We start from the raw sequence: 21,938 nt of genomic DNA, 5'->3' as shown, positions 1-21,938 counted from the left end.
CTTACAAATGAGGGGTACAGAGTACTTATTGCACTGAATGAGTTTGCAACAGGTTTATGTGTAGACTACGGGCTGCACTGTGATGTGATAGTTAACACTATTGCCTCACAGCAATAAGGTTCCTGGTTAGAACATCAGCGGAGGCTTTTAAGCATAAACTTTGCATGTTCTTCATGATTCTTCACTACAACCTATACCGCATGATTTTCAGTTAATTTATTTAATTAACTTTTAGTCTTGCAGTTACATCCCTCACACCAGTAGGGGAGCTGCATCCTTCTCAGCATATAAACTTCCGGTATCCCAGTAAAAGTGCTTGTGTTTGCATGTGAGAAAGTGCTGATTAAACCTTACCGAGTTGCCTTTGTTTTGCGTGATGCTGAGGTCCTGCCGCTCCGGCATAATAGGGGAGGATTTCAAAGGGGGGGAAAGGGTGAGGTCCCGGCGTAGAGGCCGTGAATCCATCTTCTCCCCCGGTCTCTCAGGGTTGTGTACTGAGTCTTTACCCCCCTCCCTCCCATCTCGGTTCTTATGCCTCTGTCTCTGCACACCATGCGAGCGCCCCTCTCCATGAGTGTGCCCGTGCCTCTCTTCCCCGTGCCCATGGGGCTTATGGGTGGTGGAGTCTCTGGGCTGTAAAGGCTTCATCTCCATCTCGTAGTTGCTAATTTTCTCCTCATCCTGCTCCAAAAGCCGTCCTCCCCTGCCGTGCACGCTCCTGTGCCCGGATGTCCACGTGGCAGAGGAGGATGACTCCAACCACCTGTCCCCTTTGGCCTGTCTGTGATTGGACGAGCCATGCTCCCGTGATTTGTGATTGGATGAGCTATGTTTGTGTCCATTGGTCCGGCTTGCTCCTCGCCCACTGTCCCCACTTCCTACTTTTGATGACATTCCTCTCCTCCTGTCTTCACTCCAGCTGTTGGGCCGGGGATACTCCCCCTTCACTCCTCCTCTTTCACCTCCCCCGCTGCCTCCCTCCATCAACACCTGAATCTCTGTCTGCCCTCCAACTTTCTCACCCTTCTCCCCTCCCTCCTTCCCTCTGTCACTATGGTCCACAGCGCTCTGCCGGTGGAATCGGGCACTCTTGCTGCGCTGGGACGGCCTTGCAGGAGGAGGCGGTGTATGGGGCGGTGAGGAAGAAGGCGGGCTGAGGTCAGGGGTGGCAGCATCATTGGAGGGATCATCAGAGCCCACACTCTTCATGTAGAGATCTGGACTTTCTGCTGTACCAGCACTACTCGACAACCCCTCACCCTCTATTTCACTGGATACCTGACGTTTGGGACGCTGCACCTCCATACCTAGACACAAGAAAGATGACGGACAGTTAGGGAGGAGTTGAAGATGTAGTCATGTTTGCTTTTCACATGTAAGGTTTTAATAAAAGGTTCTTTATGATCTTTCCCAGGCAGGTCACCTCCATAGCATGATTCAAATCTTCATCTTTATTTTGATGAAAATAATATATATATATATATATATATATTTTGCTTGGAAGCAGGGCCACTGCTAGCTATTTGGGTGCCTTAAGCGCTACTGCTTTGTACACCCCCCCCCCCCCACAGTCACAGTTGTGATATCAAGTAATCTTGACTTGACGTTACTCACTTTCTAGCACAAAAAATGTCCCATTTAAATCAAATTAAACCCACATTTATTATGTAATACCCAGGGTTGAAAGTAAGCCGGTACGGTCCGGTACCGCGTACCACTAAAAGATTCACTGGTGGTACGCAGTACCAGGAAGATGGAGAGTTGCTGCCTGCTGTAAAGACCAGAACAAGTCACAACAAGTCATAATAGATCTATTAGCAACATGCAGTTTTGAAAACTGCTTTTTGTGTTTAAAAATTCCTTCGTTCAGAATTGTTTCTGAACTGTCCGGGCATCTCGCTCTTATCCTCAAGGCTCTTGCGCTGTCCCCTGCCCCCTCGGAGAGAGCCCGGTAGCCTCCTTTGCACTCAGCCTTCAAAACGTGAACCACACCTCATGTCTTTATGCTCGTTGCTGAATGCGCCGAATAAAATCAGTAGAAGAGTAAGCAGTTGTGTTTAGACTAATACTCTGCATTTTTATTATTGTTTCAATTAAAATAAATAGTTTAACATATTGTCAAGTGTTTTAAAATTTTTCTTATACCATAGACCTACATGTAGCCTACAGTAAAATATTGAAAAGTTTTTATTTGTTTCAGTTTTGAGTTTATTATTTTAAAATGGATGAAGTGAGAGAGAGATAAAGCTTTTGGAAATAGTACTGGCAAGAACAACTACTTTCACCCCTGGTAATACCTATTACAGGACCAACTGCAAGCAGTGGGGCGACCGTTCATTCGCTGTAGCTGGTCCCAGACTTTGGAACACTTTGCCAATTGAGTTGCGGACCATCACAGATCTGCCTTTGTTCAAAACTAAGCTAAAGACTTATTTGTTTAGACTTGCATTTGGTACTTAACTACATTGTGACTCTTGTTTTACACTAATTTACTCTGAAAATGTTTTATTTTTGTCTAAACTGTTATTGTTAACCTGTTTTTAGCTGTTTTTATTCTCTTACTATTGCACGTTGAAAAGCACTTTGGTTCAGCTGTTGCTGTTGTAAAGCGCTATACAAATAAAGTTTGATTGATTGACTGATTGATGTTAGGGTTTCATACTCTAGATAAATAGCAACATTTGTGATTTTTACTGTTCACCTTGACAATCAGCCCCATGTATACAAATATATATATATATATATATCTTTAGAAGTAATCATTGCTTAATTGTAATAGAAGCATTTTAGCAGACCCCCAGCAGATTTTGGAACAAACACACCTTTCTGTTCTCAGCTTTATTTTCCCCGTTCGCATTTGATACCCTAACATGCTACATTTCAAACAATTTTGGTAATTTCGTGTATGTGTCAGAGAGCTCTTATGTTACAATCTGACAGGAATTCTTCTTGTTAGCCTTTTAAGTCTAAAAAAGCCTCTTACTTAATGCTCCTTTTTTATAAGCTCTTATTTGAGATGACATGATGTCTTAGATTGTGCAAGGTCTATGGGGGCAGCGATGATGGAATTTTTCATCATGAAATACTGGTTGCTAAGGTGATTCCCCTCTTCTTTTTATGTAACCAGGGTCTAGGGGAGTACATAACACGGCTCTGCTAAACAGACAGAGGCAGACTTGTAAAAGAGTCTAAAACAAACACTTGTTAAAACTGGTTTTTAATCTACTGTATTACATAGGTTTTTTCAAGGCAGTTTAAAACGACCAATTTCTTCCTAATAAAGGAAAAATTCAGAGCTCTGGTATAATGGAAGTTAACAGGAGTTTGGATGGCTGCACTGGTGAATTGAGAGAAAACCATCAGGTCTATCCCAGTTATGTCACATTGGGAAAAAGAAAACAAACATTCCAACTAGTCTAGCAATTAGGAAAGTAGTGTATGATGAGTAATTGTGCTAAAGTAGCAGCTAAAGAATTTTACACAAACAGTTTTATATATGTTTTAAGGGAGGTGTCATGCAGGTAAATCATTCAGGAGGCCGTCAGCCGATGTTGATGATGGACACCTCTGTCAACGGTCAGAGTCAGGAGAATCCAGGGATAGCCCCCACATTCATCTTAGAGACACCATTAGAAAGGAAGAGTGAATATTTCTCTATAAGACACTCTTTATCTTCATGAAAACTACCACGATCTTCATATTTGATTTCAAATTTACACCACAGAGTCATAGGAGAACACCTTATCAGAGTTTTTTACAGCTGGAATAAAACTTTTGACCACAAAACAGCAAAAGTAAGAGATGAGTTTGTGGAAAACCATTTTATACAATTTTTTGTGTCGAAATTTGTTGTGTAACAGCATAGCACTGTAACCAGAACTTTTAGATTGAAAAAAAAAAAAAAAATCTGGCAGTAGGCTTGCACTGGTTTGTACCTTAGTTCCTAGTACGAGGACTCAAACCCACTTTCTAAAAGACCCAAGCACACCTCTGTAACCACTCCCCATTTTTGCAGTACAACTAAAACTCACAGCACATTAATCAACTAATACAGCTATACATTTTTATGTATTTTATAATGTTTTCTCAAATCTGGGGGAACAAGTTAAGCATAATTTCAGTAAAACAATCATAAATGTGCTCAAAAGTTTTGTATTGGAACTATAAATGATTCTGATGTTGCTTTGCCAGAGTGCATGTTGTAGACAGACAAATTTATAGTGCTGGATATAAAAAAGAAAGCTCTCTTCCTATTGAAAACAAATCAAATTCAATATTAAGAAATTCAGAAGTAAAAAAAGATTCATTATGTTCCACCTTTTCTGACCACTTGAACTCATAACTATTTACGAAGTCTTTCTTTCTTTCATGTGCTAACAGGTGCGAAGGAAACAGTAGGATAGATGATGATGATAATGCCCAGGATATCAAAACAAACCTGCTGCTACAGTAAATGTCAGCGCTGATGCTTGTTGACATAGATGCTCTCACAATAACATGGAGTGGATGGGTTGTTTTTAGTGGCATGAGAGAACAGTCACTGAGAGCAGAAAAGATGGCAGAAGAGCAATCACTGTCATCCCTGGAATGTGTGTGGGGTTTGTAGAAGTGTACAGTATGTGTCATAAAGTCAGTGTGTGTGTGTGTGTGTGTGTGTGTGTGTGTGTGTGTGTGTGTGTGTGTGTGTGTGTGTGTGTGTCATCATGCATGTTCGTATGCACTGGTTACCTGCAGCGCTCTACAGGTGTGAGTGACAGAGTCAGAATTGCAAAGCTGGAGGGTGGCTGACACTGACCTTTACCACCAAACACCCCTCCCCCCCCCACACACACACACGCACACACACACACACACACACACACACACACACACACACACACACACACATATATAACACGTGTATATTTGTTTTTTGGTCATGCATGTGTTCACACACGTGCTGTTAGATACGAGTCTATTCTGCTCAACAAAGCCGGTGATTGTGTGTCTTTATGTGTGTGAGCCCACCGTTTCCAGGGTGCTGGAAGGAAGGGGAGAACTGCTTGGCCGTGACCCTCGCCATGCGACTCTCTTCCTGGGCTTTCTGAGCCGCTCCCACCGCCGCCTCGGCTTTACCCTGCGCGTGAGCTGTCCTGAAACACAAAACACAATGAATGCAGTACAAAAGTTGAAGCAAACCTCACCTTTTAAGCATTTAAAACTTAAAATAAAATAGAAACACAATCACCGTCTGCTTTGCAAAACTAAGTTCATGAAGAGACTGAGCTTTGGAACAATGAAAGAGCGAGCTAAGCACCACAGTGCTTCAGTTTTCACAACTTCACCTCCATAAACACCAAACTGGATACTGGTTTGTTTGTGTTTTAGACAAAAAGCTGAAGTTCTATTGTTCCCACTCTTATTCCAAATTACTCTTATTGACCCTGTCAAGACATGTGAAATTAAATGGATTTAATGAGATTCATCCTTATTTACAATGAAGCTGGCAACCCTCACTGTTCAACCTGCAGGCAGGATGGTCAGGAGTTGATGATCGCACTGAGCTTAATTATTTTCACCCAGCAGCTCAACTTTTTCTATCTACAACACGAGCCTTCTATTATTGTGTTATTTCTAGTAAAGTTAAAGAAGGTCTTTTGAGCTTCTAACCCACTTACAGATGTCTATTTATGCTCATGGAATACAGCAATACACACAACATTATAACCAGGTGTGTAATGTTGCACAGGTTTTCCTCAATCAATGAAAACAGTTTTGACCCAATGAGGTAGCAGGACACTGGACTTCATGGGCTGTCTTGTGGTTTCAGGCACCCAGACATCATCCAGCAAATACTCATCCTAATCAGATTTTGGATCTAAGGAGTTTGGAGGAAGGGTCCCAGTTCCAGGAACTATGTTGGGTTCCTTCAGATACTGTTGTGCAGTTCTGTGATACAGTGTTATGAGGTGTATGCTAGGTGTTTTGTCCCATGCACTCAGCACCTCCCTGCACTTTTCGCTTTGCTCTTCTTCATTCTCTATATTAATATGTGTCATTAACGTGTGCTTTTCTTTTTCTTCCTCAGCAGGTGTCTGGCTTAGAGCTGTAGTGCTTGCTGATCACATCTTTCCTGTCCTCTCCACCCTCAACTGGACAAAGCAGATGGTTGGCCTTCCTGACTCTGGTTTTGCTGGAGGTTTTTCCTTCCTGTCCACTTTCACCTCTCCATGCACGCTCAAGATAGAGGATTGAATTGAAAACAAGATTCAATGCAGTCTGTTGGATGAAGTGATTTATGCCATTTTTTTATTTGCTCTTTTACTCTGCTAATGTCAACTATGAAAAATTTAACCTGCTATGTTTTAGATTTTTTATTCTAATTTTACCTATTTTATTGAATTAATTTATTTACTTATTCCTTATACTTATTTTTACTTTCAGTGTTGCTTCATTGTTTGGTTCTTCCTCACAATAGACTTTGATCTATTGTGTGCATGAGTGGGTTGGGCTGACTTGTTGGCATAGCAACCTTTTTTTTGTTTTTGTATAGCACTTTCAGCTGCTCAAAGTATGAAAAGTGCTATATAAACAAAGGTTGACTGATTCCTTTAGGTAGGCAATCATTCTTTATGAATTAGCTTATATGAATGCAGGTATGATAAACTGGATGAACGTGGATCATGAAATGGATTTACTTTATTTGGATTTTAACTGGACTCCAATGATTTGGATGCAATTTGACTGCATCTTTAAAAGTGCCTTGGCACCATACAAATAAAGCCAAATTGACCTGAACTGAATAGAAGGATAAAGAAATAAAAAATTAAATATTTCATATAACCACTGTTGGTGTCATTATGTGTTTGGATTTATTATGCCAGAAAATCTTTTAAATCCAGACTAAGGATGTGATACTCATCATATATTAACAGCAGTGCAGGAGTTACCAATAACTGTTTGGTATAATCAGTCAGGATGTTCTAAAATATAGCTGGGTAGCTAATTCATACCTCTATAGTGGATATAAAAAATTATATATATCGTGCTCTCAGGTCATCCTCCTCCGTTCACCTTACTGTTCCCTCTGCCCGTCTCTCTACCGCTCTGGAACTCACTTCCATCTGAGATTAGGAACATCAACTCCCTTCCATCATTCACATCTGCACTCAAAACCCACCTGTTTAAACTGGCATACTCCCTATGTAAACTGACTGTTTTGTGTAATTTTTATATCAATGTCCATTATCTGTTTTAACTCTTATGTAATTTATATTTTTATTGTCTTTTTATTTAGTTTTCCTTTTGTGTACTGTGACCTTGGGTGTTTGAAAGGCGCCAAGAAATAAAATGTATTATTATATTTATTATTATAATTACTGTGGGGGCTCTTACACACCAAATCTATAAGAAGAAACAGTGGAAACAAGAGGCCCTTCATGGGTCTCTTTATGTTGCATCTGAACACACAAACAAAAAGACATAAATAGATTAAAAAAAGAAAAAAACAAAACTTCCAACTGCTGGACATTATGTACAGCATGTGCCTTCACAGGGGACATCCCTCTCCAGTGTAAAAGAAGGTGGTTTTTTCTACATAAAAAAAAGAAGAAGAAAATAAAAAAAGGAAAATCAGAAGACTGCATGAATAAAAAAACAGAAGCTTTGGTGTATGAGGTCCCTAACAATGTGTTTTCTAGTCTGCCTAAAAGATTGACTGAGAATGCTGCTTCTCTCCACTTCTGAGGTCTCTAGATTGTTTTTGTTTTTTTTTTTCTTCCAGATATCAGGAATAGGACTGCTTTCTGTATCCAGAGTTAAAACTAAATATAAAGAATCATCTCATATGTAGAGCTGTAAACCTTGAGTCTCTTCTTTAAAATCTAATTGTAAGACACGCTTTTCTGTACTGTATTTAATTTAACTGGAAGACTGTGATTAAGAGCCTTTTAAGAGCCTTTTACAGATAATGCTGAAATGCAGAATGTTTGTACTATGTGCCTTTTCCAGAAGGCTTAGAAGTTTAAATGTCAGATTTGTTTCTTTGTATTTGTCCTTATCCTCAAGGTGAGAGCAATAGGTTTTCGAACATTTCCTCTACGTTTCAAACTTTGAATATTTAGACACTAAAACAATATGTTACTATAAATGTTCAAATATGCTTGTGCTTCACATTTAGACTTATCTTCTGAGTTGCTCAGCATGCAAAACACTAGCTTTGGGATGCTAGTTGTTAGCCTTGTGGGCTTGTTGCTAGCCAATGTTTGTTAGAGCCCAGCCTGGGGCAAGTAGATGTTCAGTTGTTGGGTTAGGGATAAGTTTTAAATTTAACTAAACACATAATCACATTTCCCAGCTCCCGGCATGACTTACCATCACCAATTACAAGTTACTTTGACAAGAATATAGCTAATGACAAGTCCTTCTGAATACTATGTTTGTCCATATTATACTGCCACATAGTAGGTCTTTTCCTGTCACAAAACCAAAACTTGAAGAAAAAAAAAAAAAACCACAAAAAAAAAAAAAATACTTGCCTGAAATGCTGTCTTCATTTTAGCATGTGCTTTTCATTTTTTAGAAAATCTTTCTCAAATTGATTTTAATAACATTTATTTACTTTAGCATTTTCACGTGAAGCTTTTGCCTCTAGGTTTTATTAACAGCCTGGGCATCATTCATATGTGATAATGTGTCTTGTTGTAGCTGACAAATCTCATTATACAAGACACTGAATCAGAGACTAAGACAAACAGCAGAATCAACATACTACATGATACCTCACTCAGCAGCAATAGGAGGACAATTGCTACAGAGGATGATGGAGGGGTTCTGTTCAGAGCAATCTGCAATCTTTTGCCAGAAAATGTGTTTAATATTACAAAATAATTTACCTTACTGCCTCTGTGTCTGGCAGGCTTTTCACATCTCCTTCCAACAACTCCTTTGCAGCCTCCTTTTCATATTTTTCTATATTTTCTTTCTGTTGCTTTCTAATTGCCCCTTCTGCCTTAACAATGACCATTTCCACCGGCCTCTCATTCTAGCTTCTTTTCTTTTGATTATATCCAATAGATCTTTCCTTTGAATTACAGTCCCCCTCTCACCATCATCTCTTAGTTTTCATTCTTCTTGCTTACTCTGTAGGGCTCTCCACTTGTATACAACAGTCTCTCCATCCCTCCTGTCTCTCTCTGGGCAGTAAGAGTCTTGATGCAGTGTTGCATGTCTGTGGCTATCGATTTCTTTCCTCTCTGCTTCTCTATGCCAGCACTGCTATGCCAGACCCACCATATACTCAACACCACCGTGTGAGTGCACGCCTGTTGGTTGCTGAGGTGGTGAAGTGTAAGCAGGAATCATAGAGGGTCATCTCTGAATTTATTTTTTATCTTTATATATGTCAAGAATAAACCGCTTCCCATACAAGCATAAAAAAATGTAAAAATACTTGTTGATGCCTCATCTTTTCCTCCACAACTTCCTGTCCCATTCCTTCCTTAAAGCTGGTACAAGCTATTCCTGCCTGGAGAGAAAGGAACTACCTGTTTTAGCATTGCTCAAATATACAACACAGCATCCTGTCCAAAAGAACAAAAAAGCTGCAGATGGAGGGCAGTAGGAAAGGAGAGGAGAGATGGAGTGGGGTGATGGGGAGAGCCTTTGACAAAGCAGAGGTGCAGAGGGTCAGGATGGAAAGTGAAGAAGGCAGAGGAGAGACTGAGAAGAAGATGGAGTTAAAAGGTGTTACATAGTTAACATCAATGACTCACTGCCTGGTTAATTGTGGGACAGCATAATTACAGCATTGTCCACAAGTCTGACAACCACTTTATGAAAGCAAAAAGAGGGAAAGGAGGACAAGCAACAATGTTTTCAAAATGAAAGAGAGTTTTCTAAGTCACCAACACTGAAAATAGCCCCAGTATGAGATAGAACTACACTGTCACTTGTATAATTTCATGGAAGTGTAGTTGGTAATATAGAATTTAGAAAGTTACTTAGAGAGTGTATGCTATTGGTATAATCACATGGAGTTTTGTTTCACATTTTCATCATTTAATACTCCAAACTCTCACCAGCCACTTTATTAGGCACGTCTTAATAGGGCTGCATGGTGGTATGGTGGTTAGCACCATGGCCTCACAGCAAGAAGGCTGCTGGTTCGAGCCTCAGCTGGGGGAAGGTTCAAACAGAGGCCTTTCTGTGTGGAGTTTGCATGTTCTCCCCGTTTATGCCTGGGTTCTCTCCAGGTACTCTGACTTCCTCGTAACATGCATGTTAGATTAATTAATCACTCTAAATTCTCCCTAGGAGTGAGTCTGATTGGTTGTTTGTCTCTCTGTGTTGGCCCTGCGATGGACTGGTAACCTGTCCAGGGTGTACCCTGCCTCTCACCTGTTAAAATGCTGGGTTAGGCTCCAGCTTCCCCACAACCCTTAAGTGGACGAAGTGGTACAGATAATGAATGATTAATTATTAATAGCTTGCCAATACAAATATCTAATCAACCAATCACATGGCAGCAACTCAACACATTTAGTGGTGTTGACTTGTTGAAGTTCAAACTGAAGAAAGGATTTAAGTGACTTAAAAATAGCACGGTTGTTGGAGTATTTCACAAACTGCTAAAATACTGGGATATTCATACACAACCATCTCTAGAGTTTACAGAGTAAATATCCAGTGAGCAGCAGTTGTCTGAAACCGAAATGTCTTGTTGAGTTCAGAGGTCAAAAGAGAATATGCAGACTGGTTGGAGATTATTCAGGATTCCAGCAGGATAATGCACCATGTTACAAAGCTCAAATCATCTCCATCTGCTGACTGAGATCTGCCTCCACAGTCGCCAGATCTCAGTCCAGTAGAGGAGCTTTAGGATGTGGTGGAGATTCTCATCATGGATGTCCAGCCGACAAATCTGCAGCAACTGTGTGATGCTGTCATGTCAATATGGAGCAAAATCTCAGAGGACTGTTTTCAATACCTTGTTGGAGCTATCACACCAAGAAAAATGACAGTTCTGAGGAAACCTGCTTAACTGATGATGAATTAATGTGGAAATAGCCCACAAAACCCTACCTGGATGTGTAAACACATATCCTATATCATATATATCTGTCTACATGAGTTTAGACATAGAGTTTCATGTATGCATATTTGTATATACATATATTGCATTTTATGCATTTGTGTGAGGCATTTATGTCTATATGTAAATGCATGTCAGTGTGTAGGTGTATATGTGTACTAAAGTTTGATTATACTTTTAATAAACCTCTGGGAGAATAACAGCAATTTTTGGCTGCAGCTAATGGGGACCCAAATAATAATAAACAACAATCTACTGACATGCTAGTAGGTTAACATTCCACCCAGCTGATGTGCAGACAAATATAAATATACAAAAGTAATTTTCCTCAATAAATGAACAACCATCTTTGATTCACAGGAAATACTCTCACAAAGACTCTTGGTCATAATAAATGTCCATCCTAATAAAAGAAAAGAAACAACCATAATTTATGGGGAAATGCAAACCAACTTCTACAGATGAGCTACAGAGCATCCCTGACATGGGAAATGCAAGGAAAGCTCAGCAGCAGGTGATAAAAGCTCCACAGAGCATCATCAGCATCAGTCTGGCATACGTTATGTCAATGAGGTGAGACGTCTGCAGCAAGCCTAAAAAACTAAATCAGTTTTATTACTCAGACTGAGAGACTGCTAAATTCACTGCAATATTTAAAACATATTTGGTCCATATTAGCTCTTAAAATCAGAAAAATGCAACATTAGGTGACTAACAACGCATTACAGATTACACAAGGCCATTTATCTAACAAAAATGAAGTAAAAATGTAGAAACAGAGTGTGAAAAGCTCCACCCTTACTGCTCTGATAGGACTTAAGCATCTAAGGCTAGGTACACACATAAAGATTATCGCGCTGTTTTTGTCCCGATTTTGCCCCTTCCCGACCAAGGACAGCAAACGCCCTATTATCTTAAATCTTATAGGATTATCCTATAAAATTATTATTTGGTCAGTTAAGAATAAATTCGTCCTGACAATCGGCTCTGAAACAAGTCGTGGCCGACAATCGGAAGTATTGAACATGGAGAGGCAACGACTCATGAATTGTGACTGTGTGGATGGTGATGTGGAACGGAATGTAGCCCATCCGAGAGCGAGCTGACTGGGGAACTAGGAAGGATATAAAGTCTGTGTTCATGCTGTCTCTAGTCTGTTATTTTTATCAGTTCTGGATTTTTCTGTTAATAATAGTCACAGGACCACCATTGTTCCCTCGTCCTGTAGATCCTCTTCCATGCTGGCTGTTGTGTTTTCCTTTATTTTACCATGGTTCTTCTTCATTTTTCCGGTTGTGTAAATGTTTCTTCTTCTTCGGTTTTGCTACATCACGTTTGGTCACGCAAGATTTCTGGCTTGGAGGACTAGATTGTAGATCGGTTGTGGGACAGCATCGTTATGTGTGTGTTGTTCGGTAATGAGATTATTGGAGCACACCACACACAGTATGATCAAAACTGTTAAATGTCTGATTTTTTATCTTCAGGTGTGAGGTCTCGAATAGATACGAAATCTCATTAAAAAATCTTTGTCTACAAGGTCTAAGCAGCAACCAGGTGCTGCTGATTAAATGTACTTGATTAACTGATTATTATCAGGGTAAGTACTTCTATTAAAGAAGAAGTTTGAGTACATTGATTTAAAAAAGGAAAATAACTGGTTTTGTTGTTGCTGAATGCTCCTGAGGGCATGGTGTTTAGTTCACCTGGCTGGTTCACAGTTCACAATGCAGTTAGCCCAGGTTTGATCCCGACATCTCCTTGACCCACTTTGTCAACTACCTACTGAACAATAAAGGACACTAGAACCCATATAATTTAAAAATATAACAAAGTAAGAAACAGTCTTGTATGGAACATACATCATACAAATAACATCCAGAAATCTTTGCAAGTCCAAGTCAAATCACAAGTCACTTTTAATGAGTATGCAGTTCATAGAGAGGAGGGAGAATATGCTGCACTTTAGTGCAGGATCACCAACTGTTCTGCAGGTTTTAGACGTTTCCCTGCTGCAACACATGATTCACATGACAGCTTGTTGACAAGTCTGCACAAGCCTCTTAATGACCCTTTAATAATTTGACTCAAGAGTATTGCAGCAGTTAAACATGTAAAACATTCTTCTGAACACAGTCATTGAAATCAATCTGATGGAGTTAACTTTATTTTAGCACAAGTAGTAACAAGCTAAAGTTTATATCGCTGTGGTTCTATGCTTGTTGCTAACGTAGATGCTAATGTAAGCTATAGTAGCTCCATGGCCTTTTACGCTGTTCATGAAATTCATTTGAGGATCTCAGGAGGATGGACGTGTGCAAAAACAAATGGTGCAAAGTTTAATCAGCTGAAGCAACATCTTAAAGAGTGGACTAAAATCAACAACGTGGCACTGATAAAATAAAATAACTAGGGATGGGTGGATCAATACTCTGGAGTCGAAACTTCGATATCAGTTAGTCAAAATATCGGATTCAATACTTTTTTGAGAATCGAGATACTGCTGATACAAAGCATGCCATTTGTTTTCACTTCTGAGAGTTTTAGGTCAGGGGTCCCCAACTCCAGTTCTCAAGGCCCAATGTCCTGCAGACATTCAATGTTTCCCTGCTTCAACACACCTGACTCTAATTAATGGCTTATTGATAGACTTGTGCAGCGCTTGTCAGAGAACCATTTAATTTGAATCAGGTGTGTTGCAGCAGGGAGACATCTAAGACCTGCAGGGATAGTGAGCCTTGAGGACCAGTGTTGGGGATCACTGTTTTAGGCACTAAAATTGCATGTGAAGCCCAGCAATGCTGTAGTGCTTCTATGTCACATGATTATGGTAGCTGATCAGATGTCTTAATGATGATGCTGTTGCTACTGTTAGTGATGATGAGGGTAAGTTCTGATATTTTTCTGGTTTAATTCAGGTTATTGCACATTAAGTTTAATTATTATATTATTATATATAATTTTAATTATATAACTATAACATATATATTTTTTATTTTACATTTAATAAATTAAAATTTTTTATTAATCTGCAGTTTAATTATTTTATCATTTTAAAAACATTTATTGATCTTATTTTTGTTTAATTTACTCCTCAGCATGATTATTGTTTTAAAAATCATTTCTTTTAAGTACTGATGTTCTGCCCTTGATTTATTAATAAAGAAAATAATGCACACTGTAAAATCATGATTTTCTTTTAAGGCCAAGAAGTATCGATAACTGTATTGGAATCGATGAAAAAGTACCAAAAACTAATGGTATCATATCGACAGGAGAAATGTTGGTATTGCCCATCCCTTAAAGGAACCGATTACTTTGAGTTATTGCTGCTAAAAGTGCTTCTACAAACAGCTGAATCATGTGATTAATATTATTTGAGGTTATATTTATCCATTTAATGTCCTAATACATGTTAAAACTGAAAGAGGGCATATCTCCAGTTTCACATGTACGATGCTGACTATGAGTTTGGCTTCTCATAATCAAGAGACAATTTGAAAAGGATCAATGAGGCAGAAATTAACAACGAGTAAATGAGAAGGGACATCAAGGCCAAAATGAGACGAAGACATAAGATGCACGAGGAGACTTGAAACAAAGAAAAGAAACCAACTGATAGACGAGGCGAGTAAAAGGAGAGAGTCTAATCCAGGACTCATGCTCTTGGCTTCTCTATCATCTCTGCCATCGCTCTGAACCAGATGATGATGATGATGATGATGATGGTGATTCATATCTCAGAGCTTTTCGGTTTGCATCACTGCTAATCGGGCGTGTGTGCACTTGCGCTACTCATGTTGTGGGGACATCAATCTGTTTACAAATTTTGTTAATTTGTTTCCATTTCAGAGACAAAAAAACAAACCATCCTACAAAAAATTCTACTGGTTTTGGTTAGTGTTGGACTCCAATGAATGAAACAAATAAAAGTGAATGTGATGGAAAGACATTGTGTATGTGTGTGTAGCTGTGAGAGTGTGTGTTGGGCTTTAGGCTAGCTGATGAAACGAGGTCACAGGATTGCAGCGAGTGGCTCCGTTCACAAAGCACAGTGAGTCATTGGTGTATTTATCTGCTACGAACTAATCACAGGTAGCCCAATGACACATCAGATACACCAGCACATGTGACAACAGTAATGAGGGCACATCAGCCTGGTGTCACACAAAACACACTAGACAAACACACAAATCCTGGATTTGCTATAACATGAGGCATGTGAACAGCAGATTCACATTTCTCAGCTGTGGAGGAGAAACCTCACCTTCGACCTTTCTGCTTCCTGACATGTCCAAGTGATGTGAGACAAATATTTTAAAAAAAGCAGCCTTTGAGCGATATTAGTAACACGTCAGGGAAAGAGCCAGCTCATCCTTGAACCAGTTTTCTTCACTTTGCTCCAAGAAAGAGAATTGCAGCAATTATCCCGTGACTGTTTCACCTCTCAGGGTTTCTCCTGGTGTTCCACAAGGAAATACCCTGCTGTTCTGTTCTGGGACACACACAGAGACAGGCTGTCCTGTGCTGTCTGAATCTGGGTTAGGTATTTCTGTGGGTGTGTTTAAACGAGCTGACAGCAAAGCCAAGCTAAAAATGTGTGCACAGTAAGGTTATTCTGGAGTTTAAAGTTTGATTTGTGTCATTTTCCTTCCTGGAAAAGCAGCCACCTGCATCCCCTACCTATCATTTCTGCACAGAACAAACACTCTCTACTTTCAGGAATTAGTAAAATCTGCACGTTAGCGCCTGCCTGCTCCCGCTGACAAGATTCTGCAGTGAGTTGAGAACTTTATGCTGCTCTGTTTCAAAGAGCTGATCTAAGATGCTAAAAAAAACATACTGCGGTTTTTAAATCTAGTATGAATCCAGAGTTTGGCTGTTTCTGTTTCCAGGGAGACTATATTGCTGTGTCAAAAAAAGAAATATGATGTCTGTATAAACTAGGATCAGATGCTTTTATCCCTCTTCTACTTCATATATGATGTTTTTACATATTTTCCAAAAAAGACCAGGAATTACTGCAGCTCTAACATGATTAGAAAAACACAAGCACCCCTTTAAAACATTCATTAAAGGAGGCGCACATCTTTTTAATCAAGAACGGGTTAGAAATCATCTAATGGATTAAATTAGTATCATATATTTAATCAGTCTAGCTGAATGATGCAGAGCTTCCTTTAGCTACCTATAGTTTTAACTAAAACCAAACATTTCTCAAAAAGAGGGCAAAGCAGAGCAGTAAATCGCAGACCTTAACACAGAGCTACATAAAAGTGCAGCATGTAACAAAATTAAAGGACAATGACAGAAAAAATTATATATCATTTGTATCTAATTAATGTACTGAAATAACTTGTGTCTTTATTCTATTAGATTGACTGTTGACTCTGTTACTTCCTTTCCTGTTGTATTTTGTAGTTCCTGCCCCTTCTGTGTTTTATTTACTGTGCATTAGCTCACCAAGTTTGATTTGCTCATTCACTTCACCTGTTCGCCCATTAGTTCCTCAGTGCATTTATACCCCTGGTTTCAGTTTTCCTTTGTCAGATCATCTGTTGTGTTTCCTTGTTGTTTGTCCGAAGCAAGGTATGTTCATAGGATTAAAACTTTATTTCTACATTCTGTCTGCCTCCTGCCTCTGAGTCCTGCGTTTGGGTCCACTTCCTGCTCAGTCCATGACAACTTTCCTGCAAACAGAGGAAGGGGCTATATGGCTGGCATTGTCCGATGGACTGCCCACAGCTGAACTTTGTAGGACTTGCAATCCTCGCTATTCTCCTACTTTTGGTGGACGAATGGAGGGGAGGCTCAGAATCTGAGGTATCATTTGAAGTTTGAGAAATTATTCAACATAAATATTGGAAAGAACTTTACTATTAAGCCCCATGATGGGCATTAATGAGGTGAATTTTACATAGAAAAGTTTAACCCTGTGGATAAAAAACTGCATGAACATGACAAAGTACCCATGCAAGATCCTCCTAGTTTACTCACAAGTCATGATTTTTTCTACTAATCTGCAGCAGTTTTCAGGATCTCACTGCAATATTTGGTACCTGCTCAGCTAGCCTGGAAAGTCAACTGCGGTAGGACTGACAAACGTTTTGTTTACACTATGAACCTTTCATTGGAATCAAAAGGAATTGAGAAGTTTGTGGCTGGATTTCACATGACATCACATCCGCTTCATAAGCTGGGCCTAACATGAAGTGATGGCTAACCTAGCTCATTGTAGACCAGAGTAATTAATGCTCTCGCCATCTTGGCAGCGTCACACGTGTCGTTGTTCCTGGAAAATCCAAAAATGGGCAAAAGAGTTGGAGCTGAGAAGGGGACTGTGAAGGTGGGGGTGGATGATTAACACCCATCAAACTCCAAGCTGCCTGTAGCTAAGAGCTAACCGAGCTAACCCGGAGCTAACAGTAACTAACCAGCTAACAGAGGTAGGCAGGCTAAGGCACGCTGTTAGCCGGCTAAAAACCATGGTTGTGCTGCATTCTCCCTTCTTGCCATGGAATCAAAAGTCAGTCAAAAGGACACGCCCCTAATTATGCCAAATTTCAAGATTAAATAACATCCAAATGGGTAAGTTAAAAAAATTCACCCCCCCTCACAGTTGTCTTGAAGGTAAACTTGACCTATTAATCCTAAAATGGATTTTTGTACCAGGCTTTAAACATGTTTATTTCAGGTGTGAGCTTAGTCTTTTTAACGTGGGAGTGTATGGGGAGTGACTGTTTTGCAGCCAGCCCCTAACGGATGAAGTGTGAACTGCAGTTTTTTGCACTTCATCTTAGGCTTCACATTTTACCCTGGAGGTTGCCACTTGGGTACACCGATGGAGCCATTGCTGCATTTGATGAAATAAAACGTCCAGGTGAGTCTGACGGTTGGTCAGCCACTGTTGTAGTAAATTTTATTTATCAAATATCACATTCAGTAGGTTATTATGGGAGTCACTTGGATTTTTATGGTGCGATGTTCGTGCGACTGAACAAGCAGATTTGATGTGTGATGTATTGCAGCAATGGTTTTAGGAAGACCAGCAACAGGATTACATCCCATCGTGACTTCAACTTGTTCTTGACTGAATGAAATGAATAAAAAAATTGTTAAATTTTTCCCTGAGGGAAATTAAAGTGTGAGGACACAGTCTGTAATATCTTGCTTTTCATTTCAAATTGACTAAATGTTTTATGAATGACTAAAGGTTGTTTTAATCTGACAGCAGAAGACAACACCAATACTGATGTTGTTCAGATATGTCGGTGCTCATGTTTATCGTGTATTCCTAAATGTTCGTAGATCAGGGGTGTCCAAAGTCGTTCCTCGACGGCCGCTGTCGTGCCGGTTTTCAATGTTTTCTGCTTCAACACACCTGACTCAAATTAAATGGATCCAACAGCCTATTAAGTTTTGTACAGTTACTCATTAATTTGAGTCAGGTAGTTTTGGAACAGGGACACATCAAAAACCTGCAGGATTGTGGCCCTTGAGGACTGGAGCTGGGCACCCCTGTTGTAGATATATGAAGATTTTCATGTATGCAACAATCTTAGTAAAAATTGTGTAAGTAGGACTTACGAACAAATTTGTTTGGAGTGGTTAGTGAATGAGGCCCAATTATAGTTATTGTCTAAAGAAGCAATAAAGAAACATTTCTCAACTAACTTAAAGTGTTAAAATGTCCATCAAATCTTATTTTCCTCTGCTTTCATGACATACATTGTGATAGATTCAATTACTTGCCTGCATGAGGAGACACTCTACTTAAAGAAGGACAGTCTTTCTGGTCCTAAAAATAATTCAAGGGCATCTTTGAGCATGAGCTCCTGCTCTCTAAATATCTGACCAAATCCTGCTCTGCATACAAAAACTGAGGTTTTACATTATTAAAACCTGCCCAAGTCAGACATGTCTTATTCTCTGAGCAGGGAATATGAAATACACAATTTGCAGGCAGGCAAGGGATACAAATTTATTTCCAGACACTTTCTGATTCAACTTGTAGTTGACAATATTGGTCAAAGGGACAATTAGATCACATGTTATAATCAGATGTATTAGTTAATATTGACTAAAGGGTATACATGTTTTTTTCTTTGCAATATATTAAGTATAACCCAAACTTGAATATTAACATAAACATAATCTCTTTCCAGCCATCAGATTAAGTTTCCAGCACTCTTCAGAGGAACTGTGTGTATTATGTTGACCTTAAAACCTAAAGAATATGTAACATCCCAGGAGGATTATACAAAAAGGGAGAGACCTAATAATTAGAATATGAGAAATGAAATGCCCTTGTTCTGTGTGTGACTTATCATCAGTGTGAGCTGCTGTGCCTCAGCAGAAGACTGTCATCTGGACTAAGAGGATTGGATCTTTACTTATTCAGCTCATCTTGCATGTGGACAAATAGATTCAGCAGCTGTATTTACATGTCACGCAAGTAAGCTTATAAGGATATAAGCAAGAGCTTGTTTTTGTTTGTCATAGACTAGTTTCCTTTCTGTGCTCTCTGCTGGCATTGTTGGCATGACATAAAAATTTCCTTTATTTTACCTTTGGTATTTCTTATTTGTACATGTCAGCTCTTTGACAATCTTCTGTATTTTTATTATTTCCAGCTCAACAGAGTCTTTACACTTCAGGAATCAGGTGGTCTACTCCTGAAAACATGCAAACACGTACTGTAGTTATGACCATGAGGTCAAAGTGCAACTCATTATTGATCTCCTCCATAGTCATGTGCTAATCAGATAGTAAAGCTAACCCTCTTAAAGACATCCGCTTCATTCACAACCTCAGTCTGCAGCTGTTTATCTGAACTGTTGTAAGAACTCAATGGTCGAGCAAAATAACCTGAAAGAAATATGACTGAAATTACTTTAGTTGTTTCTTATTTAATTTAAGCACAAACAAGAAGAAGGATGTGATTTGTAGCCATGTAGTTCAGATCAAGTCTGTAAAACAGGAGTTGTATTAGCTGTCTGTGTATCTCTGGTCTGTAAGTCAGCTGTACATAAACCCTGTCTTGAATCTGCTTTTTATTGTTTTGTTTTGTTTCTTTTTTTTAGCCTAGTACACATCTGTCTTTATTTTATTTATAAAATCCCTGGAAAGCTGTCTTAACACAACTAATTGTCCATTTACAGCAACAGTTGCAATAAGTTGTAAGCATGTATTGACAATGGTCTTATGTCTGCTCTGGTCCCAACAGATTCCAGTGCTGCATTTCACATTTTTACAAATGACATCTGAGTACAAAGACTTAAAGACAGAGAGATTAAAGGTAGTGTCTCTGAAAGACATATTCCTATGGTAAATCCCAGCTCAGACATGTAATAATGTGTTCTTTACATATATTAGTGTTTATTGTGGAGTTCCTCAGGGTTCTGGACAAGAAACAATTCTATCCAACCTTTCTTTGAGCCACATCATAGGGAGAAATAAAATGCACCCTACTTTATATCTATTGATGAAGCTCAAAGAAACTGATTAGTTTCTGAAATGACATGATTGTGTCACGATTATGGACTTTATGCTGGTGTTTTTTGGGTTTCTGGTTATGTTTAGTTAGTTTTTTCCCTTGTGTTCTGTGGTTTTCTGTTCCTGCCTTGTTAGTTCACCTGGTCTGATTAGTCATCCACTTCACCTGTGTCTTGTTATTGCCTCAGTGTATAAGTACCCCTGGTTTTCTGTTGTTCCTTGTGGGATCCTCATCATTATTTCATCACCATTCATGGATGCCTGTTCCCTCTGGTTTCTGTTTTGGAAATAAACCCTGTTTACCTGCACCAATTCTGCCTCCTGCCTGCAATTGGTTCCTCACCTTCTCCGACGCCCACCATTCATGACAGTTTGTCAGAGACATAAATGCTTGGATGACCTGTTATTCTGTTTTTCTTAATTCAGTCAGAACCAAAGTTATTTTTTTTTATCCTTAAAGCCAAAAAAAAAAAAAAAAAAAAACCTATACAATCATATAGTTTGTTTTTTTTTCTGGATGGAATTGCATTTGTTTCAGACTATGTCACTTTTTTTCACTTTTGTCTGATTATTTCTTTCATCTTGTCTTGCATCACTTTATTTCACTTTATTTTGTGTCTATTTCTATTAATGTTTGCTTTTGTTATTGATGCAAGTGCTGCTGAGTCCCCAAATATCTGCCTATTATAACTAACAATAAAGCCCTGTTTCCACCAACACATCCAACTCGGGACCGGACGCTTTGGGGTAGTTTGGTTCAGTAAACCCTGACCTCTGTTGCATTTCCACAGCCAACAGTACCCATACCTGTTATGGCAGGATATAAGTCAAATACCGATAGATGTGTCAGCTATATAACAGCGTGACATCATAGCGGCATGCCGCCTTCCTTGAATTATGTCAAAGAACACGACACAAAAAAGGGGGAGAATTGAGAATATTTAGCAGTTTGTGTTTTTTCTTTTTGACAGGTAACTTTAAAGCAAAAAATAGTCTCACTTTGTTCTTATTGTCACATAGAAAGTAATGATTCTTTCAACCAATAAATGGATTGTAGAGTGTCATGCTTTACAGTCAGATCATTAAGATTTGGACCCCAATGGAAGGGACCAGTGAAATTTGAACAGCACCGTTCCCAGTTTTTGCCTATAGAAACACACACACACACACACACACACACACACACACACACACACACACACGCACACACACACACACACACACACACACACACACACACACAAATTGCATACTGACCTGTTAAAAAGCCAGACCAGATGGTGGAAATAGGGTTTTAGATGTCCATCAAGTCTGACACAAGCATCTGATTTGTGGCAGAATGCCTCAAGGCCACTATGCCTGCAATGAGCCA

At 39.3% G+C, this 21,938-nt stretch overlaps 1 protein-coding gene across 1 annotated transcript in view; it reads right to left on the bottom strand.

Annotated features, from left to right (window-relative positions):
• Window positions 1–21,938, bottom strand: part of jph3b (junctophilin 3b) — an 82,021-nt gene that overhangs the window by 14,156 nt on the left and 45,927 nt on the right. Inside the window, exons 4-5 of the mRNA XM_041997131.1 lie at window positions 5,008–5,132; window positions 355–1,307 (exon numbers count right to left, since the gene is read on the bottom strand). Coding sequence (XP_041853065.1) covers window positions 355–1,307; window positions 5,008–5,132 — 1,078 coding nt within the window. The remainder of the gene's footprint in view (window positions 1–354; window positions 1,308–5,007; window positions 5,133–21,938) is intronic.

Source organism: Melanotaenia boesemani, chromosome 10 (genome assembly GCF_017639745.1).
Source record: "Melanotaenia boesemani isolate fMelBoe1 chromosome 10, fMelBoe1.pri, whole genome shotgun sequence".
Taxonomy (NCBI): Eukaryota; Metazoa; Chordata; class Actinopteri; order Atheriniformes; family Melanotaeniidae; genus Melanotaenia; species Melanotaenia boesemani.
The sequence above is the reverse complement of the archived record's forward strand: the minus strand, read 5'-3'. Positions and strand labels throughout refer to the sequence as shown.